General features: G+C 39.5%; 1 protein-coding gene across 1 annotated transcript in view; it reads left to right on the forward strand.

Moving 5' to 3' along the window:
• LOC107665932 (short transient receptor potential channel 5-like) overlaps nucleotides 1–14,851 on the forward strand; it is a 79,803-nt gene that overhangs the window by 8,460 nt on the left and 56,492 nt on the right. Inside the window, exon 2 of the mRNA XM_016456993.1 lies at nucleotides 13,204–13,598. Within this exon, the coding sequence (XP_016312479.1) occupies nucleotides 13,212–13,598 (387 nt within the window). The 5' untranslated portion in view covers nucleotides 13,204–13,211. The remainder of the gene's footprint in view (nucleotides 1–13,203; nucleotides 13,599–14,851) is intronic.

Consider the following 14,851-nt stretch of genomic DNA (forward strand, 5'->3'; position numbering starts at 1 on the left):
CGTGTGGGGGCCCCAGCCAAAACTCACACCAGTCCCAGCTCCTCGAATGCACTTAGCTGTGCCTACTCCGCCAGGGCGCCCTCCAGTGCCAGCACCCCGTAAGCGCTACCCTGTTCCCCAGTTAAGCCCAGGGAGGACTCCTGATCCCCAGTTAAGCCCAGGGAGGGCTCCTGATCCCGAGTATAGCCCACCGAGGGCTCCTGATCCCCAGTTAAGCCCACGGAGGGCTCCTGATCCCCAGTTAAGCCCAGGAAGGGCTCCTGATCCCCCAGATGTGTCTCGTCATTCCCTCCTCCTGTGTGTATAAATAGTGTTCCCTGTGTGTGCTCCAGCGTCCGGTATTGTTCAGGTAACGTTCATGTCATGTCTCCATGTATTGCGTGAGTGTTCCGTGTTCCTTTGTGTAAATTAAAACCCAGTTGGATTGATGTACTCCTCGTCTCTCTCCGTTCCTTGCTCCTGACTCTGCTCAGCAGTGCACCCGTGACAACGGGTTTCCTGCAGACTGTCTCTTTCTAAACACACAGTACAGTAAAGAGTTTAATTGGATTACAGTGGCGTAAATGTGCCATCCTTCACAATCTGCTGTTTTGTAGCCTCTGAGATGGCGTGCTTGTTTCTGATGCCTCTAATACCCGTACATGTCTACCCAGTTGCATGGCATCCATGCCAGCCTGTTTCTTTAGTTACGACTCAAGCAGTATGTGCTAATCTCCCTGCTTCCCGTAATTCAATGAAATTGTCCTTAAGACACAACTGTGCTGTGTCAGGCCATTTTTTTTAATTAATTTACTCATCTCAAAGGACCAGACAAGCCCAAAAGTGTTCTTATAAACGTCTGTGTTTTATTCTCTTGAGGTTTCTCCTGAAAGATCAATACTCTCTGTCTGATCCAGTCTGGAAAATATTTGTCGATGTATTGATTTAATCAGTGTGCCCATTCGGACCTCGTCAGCAGCTTTTCATTGATCGTACAAGTTAAATTTATTTCCCCTCAGAGCACAGTGTGTTTCTTTTGTGACTCTTGTTTTTCTTTACTGCGGTTAAAAACCGGGAAAACAAAAAGCTATTTGAGCAAGACAATATTACAGTGGGTTTTTAAAAAGCCTGAGACTACTAGTAAAAATGTTGCTATTTTGCATGTTTAAAATGAGAAATTATATTATTAGCAGAAAAAAAAATTACTTAAAGTTGATTTGAGAAATGTATATGAATTTCAGAACGTCTTAGTATTTGGCATCTCTTTTCTGCTTTAATAATGAATCCTGAACTCAAACTATAACCGTCTTAGCGAGTTTTTGCTAAATCTTATGATCTACATTTTGCACAAACAGACCAAAATGAATGGATTTAACATCGTCGATGCCACAATGTAGTCAATGCTTACATGTGATCAGTGACCTGTTCTTTTTTTTAAATACTTCACATAATGGTATTGTAAAAACAGTTTCAGATCAAATGGTTTATCAGTAAATCAATAATTTTGATAGATGCTATGGAAGGAAGTATCACTGAGTTCAGGCACTCCGGAATGGCTCTCAGTCCAACCAGAGAAGCTTTCTCCACTTCAGATGGATCACTGGGGATTGTCCTGCACACTTAGTTTACGTCTAATTTATCAGCTAATGTTGGCCCAGCTTATACTCTAATGATATTCCTCAGAGATAAGCAGCCCTTAGCGGACTGAGAACCATAGATTAATTACAGAATTAAACCATCTGCAATTAGACTGCAGAGATAATTGCGCGGTCAGAGTGGTGCTTTGTAGAGGAGTCACTGGGGCTGTCCAACGTATGCCTTCCCTTTATCTTCTCCTCAGGATTAGAAGCAGGGTAAAGTTTATAGGAAGGGTCATCGATTGTTAGAAATCACTATATTGCACAGCAACCACATGAAAGTCAGTGGCGGGCTGTGCATTTTACACCTAGGCCTTCAGAGGCGTCCTACATGAATTAATCCATCGCTTCATACCATCATAATGATGCCACGGCTATAGAAACCATAAATATTACACAGTAATGCAGTACGCATCAAGCGATAAAAGAGTCAAAAATGAAAATTAACCTACCGTACTCTAGTGGTTTTTCATCTTCACGAGTCTTTCACAGAGCCGGGGTTGTCATGTGATACACAGTAGCCACAGCAGCACTTATGTTTTATTTATTTTTTTCCTTTCTATTCGAAACATTCCCAAACTCATTAACTGAATTTTCATGAAATATCTTGATCCTCACCTTTATAGATTATGTTGATCTATTATAGTGGGCGATGGTCAAAGTAACCTAATCTGTTTAGTATAGTCTGTTTACTTAATTCGGGTGTCCCTGTGGCTCAGTGGTAGAGCATTGCGTTAGCAGCGCAAAAGGTCGTGGGTTATTCCCAGGGAACACACATACTGGTAAAAAATGTATAGCCTGAATGCACTGTAAGTCGCTTTGGATAAAAGCGTATGCTAAATGCATAAAAAAAAAATTATTAACAGATATGGGTGTCATGCCATAACATATTTTTAATACGACTGAGTTTATATTTAATGTGAATTTAACATTGAAAGTTAATGCGAATAAAAGCATTGCAAGTTAGTTTACTAATCATAACACTTTCGTTGTACAGAAAGAGAGCAAAGAACTTACATTATCAAAGAACATTTTCACTGACAGTCTAGTTCGAGCACTCTCAAAAACTCCCATTAAAATCACTGAAGCTGTTTACACTACAAAATTAATATCTTACAGATTCGTACACACATTTGCACTTTGTTATTTCTGACGAGAGAATTCGCCAGAAAGAGGTATTCAGTCAGCGAGCGAGGGAAGAAACCACCGGCATTTTAGTGATGACTCATCTGAACGTGTCTGATTGGTCATTGCATTCATAAGCTCAACAGAATCGTGTGTGATTGGTTATAATACAGAGCTGTAAAAACTCGTCTGTCTCTGGCTCAGTGCCAGCCAGCGAAAGCAGATTTGAATTTAGCAGCTGATGATATGACGCGCTGAACTATCTAATTACACCGGTGTGATTGTATTAAATATAGAAAATATTAATCACTTTGAATGGGCATGACGCCTCTGACTATAACGGTAACTATATTAGCATACACACCAATGCACGATAATCATAAGCGTGCTCTGCAGTTTTGTTGTCTGCTGTTTTAAATACTACAGTACTTTAAAGCAGGATGGATTCTGATTAGCTGTCAATGTTTTTATCATTCATCAGCTGGAAAAATCATTCTGATAATGATTCCAGCGGTATTGTTTCTCTGTGTCATTATCATTATAGTTGTAGATAACCCTATTCTCAGAGAATTAGAACAATTATTAAAACGTTATAGTTATCATTATACTTATTGTCTTTGGTGGGGCCTTCAACATCAGCACGAAATTAAAATTCCTCAGTGCTATTTATTTTGTAAATGCATGATATAGATCTTTTCACGAGTTCACACTTACATATAATGAACAGAGTAAAGGTTATGCGTATTTGGCATGCTGTCCGGGGAGAGGGCTCCGAGCTCGGTAATTACTCTCGAGCCCGGGGTACTCCCCCTGTCCGGGGAGAGGGGTCCGAGCTCGGGTCTAAGCCCGGACCCAGAGCGCTCCCCCCGAGTGTTCCTCCCCGTGCTGGGGTAGGAACGGGCTGAAGGTGAGGAGTTGGGGTGGTGGAGGGATGCTAAAAGACTAGAGATAATGGAGGTGACATACACAGGATTTCTCCAATCATTTAGTCCGCTTAAACTCCGCCCCTCCACAATCGCAACTTTAAGCCATTGTGATTTTAAGCGGCACTTAAAAACAGTGTTGGGAGAAACGCATTACAAAAGTAACGACATTACAGTAGTATATTACTTTTTCCTGTAACACAGTAATATAACGCATTACTGATAAAATTTGGGTAATATTGTAGGTTACTCGTTACTGTCACGGGTCTACTGCTGCGCGGAGTCAGGAGCAAGGAACGGAGAGAGACGAGGAGTACATCAATCCAACTGGGTTTAATTCACACAAAGGAACACTCACGCTATACATGTAGACCTAAACATTCATCGGGAGGCCAAGGCGGAGCAGGGGAATCGGGAGGCCAAGGCAGATCTGGAGACTCGGGAGGCCATGGCAGATCTGGAGACTCCGGAGGCCATGGCGGATCTGGGGACTCGGGAGGCCAAGGCGGAGCAGGGGACTCGGGAGGCCAAGGCCAAGGCGGAGCCGGGGAATCGGGAGGCCATGGCGGAGCAGGGGAATCGGGAGGCCAAGGTCGTAGAAGGGGAGATCGAGGCGAGCTAGGGCGGCGACGCGAGCGGCAATTTCCATCGCCGCGGGGTGGGGGAAATTTCAGTTTCGGTCCGGTATTCTGTCACGGGTCTACTGCTGCGCGGAGTCAGGAGCAAGGAACGGAGAGAGACGAGGAGTACATCAATCCAACTGGGTTTAATTCACACAAAGGAACACTCACGCTATACATGTAGACCTAAACATTCACATACAATACCGGACGCTGGAGCACACACAGGGAACACTATTTATACACACAGGAGGAGGGGATGACGAGACACACCTGGGAGCAATGAAACATCATGGGAAACACCTGGGACAAATTAAACATGGGAAAGGAAGGCACATGAGGAAAACAACCACAAAACACAGAACAGAGTCTGACAGTTACAATCTCGGCAACGCACGTTACAACAACATATTTTCTCATGCACACACAATACAGCATTGCAAACGTTGCAGCCTGTTCATTATCAGAATAATATACAGTCAACTAAACATATAGATACAATCGTTAATTAAAATAGTCTGTAGTACAATCCGCGTTAAGTACAAAGCCTGGTTTACATAATAAATAATAGTTTAGCAATCAAATACATCGCGAATACGGAAACATTTGGATTCGTGCCGAATGAGAGCGGTAAGCTCATATATACATAATAAATATACATAGTAGGCCTACACATATATTATGCAAACAAAAACTTTTATTTTGGATGTGATTAATCACAATTAATCGTTTGACAGCACTAAAAGAAATATAGAACAAAAATTATTTTAGAGCAAAACATTGTATGTCTCAAATGATAAAACAATGTATTGCTGTATTGCATAGTTAATGTCATCATAAACTATTGTCACTGACCAAAATCACCATGGGACTTGATAAAAGATATAAAATATGGTAAAAGAGGGTACTACATTTTTATTGGTAGTTGAAAGCATTAACAAATTAGCCAATTTATTTTATATACAAACACGCAAGGCACGGGGGATGTGTACAAATTTGTGAATGACAAATGTCTCAATTCTTTATCAATCAGCAGAGCTTTCATCTCTGAGTTCTGCAGGAGCAGATTCCATGTAGGAATTCTCTGTAGGAAAGCATGTAAAACTCACTTCTCAGTTCTCACAATTACTACAACCTTTGCTTTTCATTTAGAAGAACCAGCAGTATTCTAACACAATGGTATAGTTTTTTCCTAAAAGCAACCATGATCCATTTTGAAAACAGCACTGATCCTGGAAAGGTTCGCCTGTACCATGTGCCTATCCAGTATCTAAAAATTAGCATTAAGGAGCAGAGAGCTGTGTGGGTGTACCAGCTGCAGTGGGGGCAAGTGCACTGATGTGTTCACCAGCATAGGATTAACATGGTGTGGATATTTAGAGACGCTGAGAAAAAGAACTCGGATTGAGCGAAAGTTGAGATGTATTGTTTGGTAAAATCATTGTTGGCTTCCACAGACTTTCTTTCTTTCTATAAATGATGTAAAGTTGTGATGTAAAGGTACAGATCTTTTCTTATTGTGATTTGTTTTTTGATTCCATATTAATATATGGAATGTGTACATCCGAGTGAAAATTAGTGAATTATCGGAAAAGAAAAAAATAGGGAGGGGACTTGGTTTTATCCATTGGTGGTTGATTGAAAGTAGGCAGATCTGAATGTGACTTTGAGGTCAACTGTAAAGGTATGTTCACACTTGGCAGGTTTAGTTAGGTTAAAACAAACTCTGATGCAATTGCTCTGTTAATGCGGTCAACCAAATAAGTGATCGCTGCCATCTGAATCTTGGGGTGCACCAAACAAACAGAATGAGACCCACCTTTTAACAAACTCTGGTGCAGCTTGACTGATATATGAACGCAACATGGACCAAAGACATCTAAACGAACCAAAAACAGAACATGAAGTCAGAGGATGCAACCCTAAAACGGTATCTGTTATCTGGTATCTGGATCTGTATCAGCCGATACTCAGAATTTTGGTATCGGAATCTGATCAGTTTTAAAAAAATGGTATCAATGCATCCCTAGATTTAAGTGGACTAGGTAAATGACTTAAGTCCAGTATATGTCCCCAAAGAGAACTCTAACATTTCACCAGGAGTTATGACATTTTGATTAAACATTACAAGCTCAAAAAACATGTATGGATTGGTCGTTCATAATAAAATGTATAAGATCCATTAAGAAAATAAATAGGGTGAATTTCTGACTTTAAGTGTATATGTGTATATATATATATATATATATATATATATAAACTGACAAGCTGAAAGAATGCTAATAAATTAAGTCATAGGGTATTAGTGTAAACATTACAGATAACATGAAATCTATGTTATGAGTGGATTAGGGGATCTGCATCTATTAGACACCGGTTAGACCCCATAATATAAAATTCAGCGCAAAGTGTGAATTGGGTGCTAATTAGTCTGAGTGTGCTGATAAGTGTGTGTGTGTGTGTGTGTGTGTGTGTGTGTACGTGTGGTGTCAGTTGAAGCGACACCATATGGAAGACGCCACCTGGTGTGTCTGTTCATCTTCTTCAGAGAAGAAGATCAAAGCAAGACGCAACATCATCACGAAGTCAATCACAGTAATTACTCAAGTCTTCCCATTTATTCTGGAATTAGTGGGATATTTTTTGCTTGCTGATCGGTACACTTTGGAATGAGTTAAGATGAACTGTCAAAACTGCTGGTAAACTGGTAAATCTTTTTGAATATTCCACTGGTTTGCTTACCAATACTAAATTGCATGTTATCCATACACATAAGCAGAAAAACAGAAAAAAAAGCAAAGAAATATGTGTCCTCACTAAAGAAAGCAGCCACTTGTGTGGAGTTTCCTTAAAGGCATATTCTAGGTTGAGTTTATAGGCCATAACTGTGAAATGCTGTCGATTACCACAAACAATAATTTCACCCTTCTGTATAAATGAGTGAGAAACCCATTTATTTATTACCATAATAGCAGCCTAGCAGGCAAGCAGGTCAGCCACAATAAATGTTTAATGTTTAGTATTTCTTACCAGCCCTGTGTGTCTTAAGTTATATCCAGTTTTTAAACTAATGTCAGAACCAGCTAAAAATGTAAAGCTAGTTCCATGTCAAGATACCAGGAATACCATGGGAAGGATGTGACACCAGAAACCATAAAGCACTGTTTACATTTTGCAAACTTATTACGCTAGTAAAGCATAATCAGAGGTTTTTCCAACTAATCTCACTTCAATATTTGACTAATTTGACGTTCACTTTTATTCTAAACTGCTAATGCAGCGCGTTGGCATTCCGTTAGCCTGTTAGCTTGTCTTTCGCGTTTCCATTTACGTTTCACATTTCTTACCATTTATTTCTCTCTCTCTCTCGCTCTCTCTCTCTCTCTCTCCGTTTCTTTTCTCTCCGTTTTCACGAGTTCATCAAACAACTGTGGTAAGTCGGAAATCATTTAACAATCACGGTGAGTCATGGCTTCTTCTCCTGTTATTGTCACTTGCACTGCTTGCCATATGTGTAGTGTAGCATCCTCTGTCACCGGCGAGGGATTCACATGTGATAAATGCAGGGAAATAGTTAGGCTGACAGAGAAGATTTCAGAACTACAGACACGCATCCAAAATTTAATTGAGGATAGTAAGAATGTACTAGAATGCCTTAGATACGGCTTTGGATGCGACTAGCTTAGCAAGTCCTGATGTACATTGTTTGGTTCCGGTTGCAGAGCCACTGCATCAGGGCGACTAGATGACTGTGAGGAGGCATAGTCGCAGGACAAAACACAGCTCTTCCATTCCAATCAAAACATTAAACAGGTTCTCCCCACTCAGTGACGAACCCACTGAGAAACCTGATGAAAGTGCCCTAGTTATTGGCGATTCTATTGTACGGAACGTGAAAATAGAGACACCAGCCACCATAGTCCAATGTTTACCGGGAGCCAGAGTGGCTGACATCTTGGCAAATTTAAAAGTGCTGGCTAATGCTAAATGTAATTCAGTAAGATTGTTATTCACGTCGGCACTAATGATATTCGACTTCGCCAGTCGGAGATAACTAAAAATAACATTAAAGAGGTGTGTGAACTTGCCGATACGATGTCAGACACTGTAATATGCTCTGGTCCCCTCCCTGCTTACTGTGCTGACGAGATACATAGCAAACTGTCGTCACTCAATGGCTGGATGTCTAAGTGGTGCCCGCAGAATAACATAGGTTTCATAGACAATTGGACGAGTTTTTGGGGCAGACCTGACCTGTTGAAAAGAGATGGTCTTCATCCCTCCAGGGGTGGTGCCGCTCTTCTCTCTAGAAATATGGCACATAGTCTTAGACTATGACTAACTTGGGCCAAGGTCAGGAAGCAGACAGACTGGCTAAACCAATCGTCTGCTAACCGCCTCAAGTAACAGAAGCCAGTTAATTCTCAGCACATAAAGACTCTTTCACCTAGATATCTGTTTGATAGAAACCTGGCTAAAACTAGATGATTACATTACTTTAACTTAGTCTACCCCCCAAGATTACTGCTATAAACATGAGCCACATCCAAAAGGTAAAGGGGGAGGTGTTGATACAATTTATAGTAATATTTTCAGTATTTCTCAGAGCTCTGGTTTCAGGTATAATTCATTTGAAGTAAAGGTGCTTTATATGTCATTATCTAGAGAAATAAGTGTTAATGATAAATCCCCTGTGACATTTGTACTGGCTACTGTATACAGGTCACCAGGGCACCATACAGACTTTATCAAAGAATTTGATGATTTTTTTTATCTGAGTTAGTGCTGGCTGCAGATAAAGTCTTAATTGTATGCGATTTTAATATCAATGCTGATAATGAAAAAGATGCATTGGGATCAGCATTTATAGACATGCTGAACTCTATTGGGGTTAGACAACATGTGTCAGGGCCAACTCATTGTTGTAATCATACTTTAGATTTAATACAGTCACATGGAATTAATGTTAATGGTGTTGAAATTCTGCAGTAGAGTGATGATATCTTGGATCATTATCTAGTCTTGTGTATACTCCATAAAGCTAAAGCTGCAAACTCAACTCATTGTTACAGATATGGTAGAACCATCATTTATACAACAAAAGACTGCTTTGTAAATAATCTACATGACTCTTTTCTAGCACTTTAGATATGGTTGCTCCTTTACACTTAAAGAAGATTAACGAAAACAGTCCAACACCGTGGTATAAAGAGCACACTGGTGCCTTATAGAGAGCAGCCCGGAAAAGGGAGCGCAGCTGGAAGAAAACAAAACTAGAGTTATTTCATATTGCATGGAGGGAAAGTACTTCTACTTATAGAAAAGCTCTAAAAACTGCTAGATCTGCTTACTTTTCATCTCTTTTAGAAGAAAACAAACACAATCCCAGGGATTTATTCAATACAGTGGCTAAATTAATGAAAAATAAAGCATCAACAGATGCAGACATTTCCCAAGAGCACAGCAGTAATGACTTTTTGAACTTCTTTACTTCCAAAATCGATACTATTAGAGATCAAATTCTAACCATGCAGCCGTCAGCTACAATACCGCATCAGACAGTGCACTATAGATCCCCTGAGGAACAATTCCACTCATTCTCTGCTATAGGAGAGGAAGAATTGCATAAACTTGTCAAATCATCAAAACCAACAACATGTGTTAGACCCTGTTCCATCTAAGGTATTGAAAGAGGTTCTTCGAGAAGTCATAGATCCTCTTCTGAATATTATTAATTACAATATTATATTGGCATTATTGGAATTGCATTGGCATGGTTCAAATCTTACTTATCTGCTGGAACCGGGAACACTTCCCATAACACCCGATGTACTCGTTACATCGTAAGAAGAATGGCATCTACGATAATATTAGTCTGTTTCATTCTTATTCCAAGGTCACAGTAGCCATCCAGATCCAGTCCGTTTCCAGATCAGATGGTCACCGTAGCCACCCAGATCCAGTCCATATCCAGACCAGATGGTGGATCAGCACCTAGAGACGACCTCTACAGCCCTGAATGTCAGTGGAGACCATGTCAACTAGATGAGTCCCAGAGACAGATCCCCTGTGAAGACCTCGTCAACCATCGGGACAAGACCACAGGAACCAGACAAGTCCTCTGCACAATCTCACCTGTATTGCAGCCTGGAATTAAACCACACCATGCTGGTTTTGTCTGGCCAGAGAACTGGCCCCCCCAACTAAGCCTGGTTTCTCCCAAGGTTTTTTTCTCCATTTATGTCACAGATGGAGTTTTGTTTCCTTGCCACTGTCGCCTTTGGCTTGCTTAGTTGGGGACGCTTAATTTCTGGCAATATTGTTGGCTTGATTGCACAGACACTATTGGAAGAGAGCTGAACTGGATGATGACATCACTGAATCAGCAATGAACTAATTTTAACTGAAAAATTGACTGTTTGTTATTGTCCTCTTGCATTATTGAAAAAACGATTTTCCTGTTTGACACTGAAGAGCTGCTTTGACACAATCTGTATTGTATAAAGCACTATATAAATAATGGTGACTTGACTTGACTTCAAAATGATTATACAGTTTGTTTACCTCATCAGCATTGCCAGGTATACTGTCCATAGATGTTTAAGTTGAAAATAACGTTCATTTAACATTTGATGTATGTACAAATACAGCATTATTTTCTGTCTAAACACAAATCCAATTTTGTTCACACATAACAAGCTAGTAAGTTTAATAAGCAGTTTTGACAACTAAATGTAAAAGTAATCTATTGAAGTAGGTAGTCTGACTTTGTTCCTGTCCAAGTATCCACACTTTTGATCTTGAACACTTGAGAGTGTGTGCATGTGACAGGAAGTAGCCTAAGTGTGCAAAGCTGCCCAAAGTCGAAAAATAACCATCAGCGTTTTATGAATGAATTAGTGTTTTAATCAATCTTTTAAGTTAATGAATCATTGTTGTTTACTTCCATTCAATTATATTTTTCAATCACTGGAGTGTTTTGAAACGAGTGAATGCTTTACTGTCTTCAAAGAGGCTATAAGCAAGTTTAATTAATATATATTTATGTGCTCATGTAGACCAGTGATATTCCCATTATCTACAGTATATAATTAACGAGGCATTATAATATTGCAGATCACCCACTCAATGCTTGAGTTGAAACTATAATAAATCAACGTTTAAAGTATATAAACATTTATACATGAATGGAGAGCCCCATTCCATCTAACATCTACTCAGCAATGAGCAGAAGGTGTTCCATTTATATATGTGCCTTTATTCATTTGGATTTCATCAATATTTTGTTTAAACGAGACATAACACAGTTTCTGCCAATCTCATGTTAATCTTGATTACCTATAGAGTAGTACTGCATCGAAGAGTCTTTAGTTTTATCAGATTTATAAGACAGATACAGTTGTACAGCTTCTCTCCGAAAACAGTCGAGCTCCTGGAAAAATGCCATAGGCAGAGCTAAAGAGTTACGAGCACAATAGATTTTGCGTAGCGATCGTCTGCAAGCTGTGACATTGACATAAATAAAACAGAAACAAATACTCTTCCGGGAGAAGTGCCCATACTTTATGACGTCATACAGGGCCATAATCGAAAAAATCTTTCCAAAACTTATACGAACCCTGAAGGAGTGTATTTGGTACAGAAATACTCCGTCGTTTCTTGAAACTTTGGCCATGTTTATCATGAGAATCCAACTCTTTAGCAGTGTAAATAAGTCAGAATGCATGAAATAGGATTTGACGTCCCCTTTAAATTGTAATTTTCTCTTCACCTGTTGTAGAGGTTTGATGGCTCTCTAAAGTGATACTGAAAGCTGATTGGCTTGAATGGTTTACCTATGACGATGATTGGTTATGTATTTGTCAGGATACAACTCTGAAGCAAATGTTGTTGCTTCAGTATCCACGCTGATCAGTTTTTGATTCTCTGATTATGATTCTGGTCAGTTTAGGAAAGAAGCATTCATGCTGTCTATATAACGTGTCATTGATTATATAGATTAATGCTCTATTAATGAGTTTGTTGTAGATTTGTAGACAGGATTATGCACGATTTTGTCATTATTGCCACCTACTGGTGTAACAATGTACTGTATTTTGCAGAAAGATTCGCAGATTGAATCAATGAATGAATCTGAAGAAATCTTTTTAGTGAATTTATAAGATTCCACGTACAAATCAAAATATCCTAAAAATGAATATATTAATTTTAACAAATCACATAATGCAGCTTTATATGATTCTAATTCAAATCACAGAATCCTTCTGTATACTGTTCTAGCAGACAAAAAAAATAAATAAATTCAGGGTGCCCTTAAAGACCAAAATATGTAAATATCAGTAAAACAAGGAATGTGATGATTCAAATTATCACTGGATTTAGCTCTCAAATTACATAATTATAAAATATAAACTCTTCACATCTTTCCCCTATGTTTCCCACAATGACGTCCCCTAAACCAAAAGTGACAAAAGAGTGTGATAACACCCTCATGTTTCCACACACACACACACACACACACACACACACACACATCAGTCACTCCCAGAAACCTATTAAAAATAATTTAAAGTAAGTTTTTTTGTAGATGTAGTTGACCTATTAATTTTTCATTAAATAATCAAATTAATTAAATTTCAAACCTATTAATCTGTCTACAAGTACACTTCTTTTTTTTTTATCTATGATTGAATTTTCCTCACGTTAAACTTCAAAAAGCATATCTTAATGCATTTCAAGATCATAGAAATTACTTCTGTGGAATGATAAGATACGTAATTTATAAATGTATACTATTTCCACTGCCAAACAGCATGTAAGCTGACTCACTGTTTATTAAGTGCCCATTTCCTGTTTGTTAGTGAATATTAATTTATTACAGCGTCTCTTTCTCTGTTTTTTCCCCCCTTCTTCTATCAGCATCCATCATGAATCCCATGTCACATCTATACTACAAAAAGAGCAGCTACTCTCCGTACCGGGACAGAATCCCTCTACAGATCGTCCGGGCGGAGGTAGAGCTATCTCCAGAGGAGCGCTCGTTCCTTTCAGCCGTAGAAAAGGGTGACTATGCAGGGGTCCAGCATGCACTACGTGAGGCGGAGGTCTATTACAACATTGACGTCAACTGCGTGGATCCGCTGGGCCGCAGTGCGCTACTAATCGCTATTGAGAATGAGAACCTTGAGGTGATGGAGCTGCTTCTGGATCATGGGGTGAACACTGGAGATGCTCTGCTCTACGCCATTCGCAAAGAAGTGGTGGGAGCCGTAGAGTTACTGCTGTCCCACAGGAAACCCAGTGGAGAGAAACAGGTCTGTATGTGTGTTGTTTTTTTATGCATTTTCTCTGCTGAAAAGAGACACTTTACACTAGTATTAATTTCTATCATGCTTCAGGTTGGTTTATGCATTCTTAGACTAGACTCGATCTGACAAATGTTGGATAAGTTAGTTAAGAAGCCTAAAAGGGATACCAGCACAACATATGTTGGTGACCAGCCTGGCTGATTTTTTTAGCTGGTTCACACTGTGTACTAACCAAGTGCAATGCAACAAATTTCTTGCGGCAAGTAATTTGTCTATGCACACTAAAAACCATATAAAAAATGCTGCTCAACACGACATAATCACAGCCAGTCAGAACAAATTTATGCTTTATGGAATGCAACAGTCGGGTTCCAGAAGTAAAGATTCCATTTATTTTCTCCATAGGGAAATTGATTTTTAACTAGTACTTATACACCTTTAAAGCAGGGGTGTTGAAATTAATCGTTGCATCATTGCATCGATGCATCGCGATGCGGACGTGGACAATTCTGCATCGATGCAGTAATAGACCATAATCGATTATAGCCTACTGACGTCATTCGCATACGCGCTTGTCACGCGAGTATTAAAAATGCACCCACTATTTTTAAATCGAGATCTGGGCACACTTTGGAAAAGCCAAGCTTAGTGTGGGAAAAAAACTGATCATGGCTTTTTCCTGCAGAAGAAGACAAAACATCTGATATGTTGAAATAGTTCTACCAGAAAGACTCAGGAGGTGATGATAAGATTCGAAATAATTTATTTTACAAAACCAAGACATAAAAAAACAGAACTCTTTGGCGTAGGCCCCATCCGTAGCTTGAATCTGTAGGTTGAAGATTCAGCTATTACTGCCGAGACGAAGGCAGGGGTGGAGCCTACCCCCCTGCGTGGACAGGGCCAACCTGGTGGTGGTGGGGAGGATGGAAGGGAACATCAATGTCAGTTTCTGCAAACACAAGGAAAGGTGAGTAAAGAGCTTTTATATTTCTCGTGTCGAGTGACAATTGGCTAGATCTAATTGACGTAGCATTAAGTCTTCCTAGTAGAACTTGCGCTAAAGCTTCCATATCTGTGCATTAGTATGAATGCAGCCTATTAAAGCTGCCACTGTCTATGATCTCATCAGTAATAATCAAACAGCAATAATGCTGAGGAAAAAAGAAAAACCCATAACTATGATCGTCTGTAAACTTTCGGACATTTAAAGCACTCTCAGATACTGAAAGTACTTTTTGTTTATCATTTGTAATTGT

Source organism: Sinocyclocheilus anshuiensis, unplaced genomic scaffold (assembly GCF_001515605.1).
Source record: "Sinocyclocheilus anshuiensis isolate Anshui unplaced genomic scaffold, SAMN03320099.WGS_v1.1 scaffold775, whole genome shotgun sequence".
NCBI classification, from domain to species: domain Eukaryota; kingdom Metazoa; phylum Chordata; class Actinopteri; order Cypriniformes; family Cyprinidae; genus Sinocyclocheilus; species Sinocyclocheilus anshuiensis.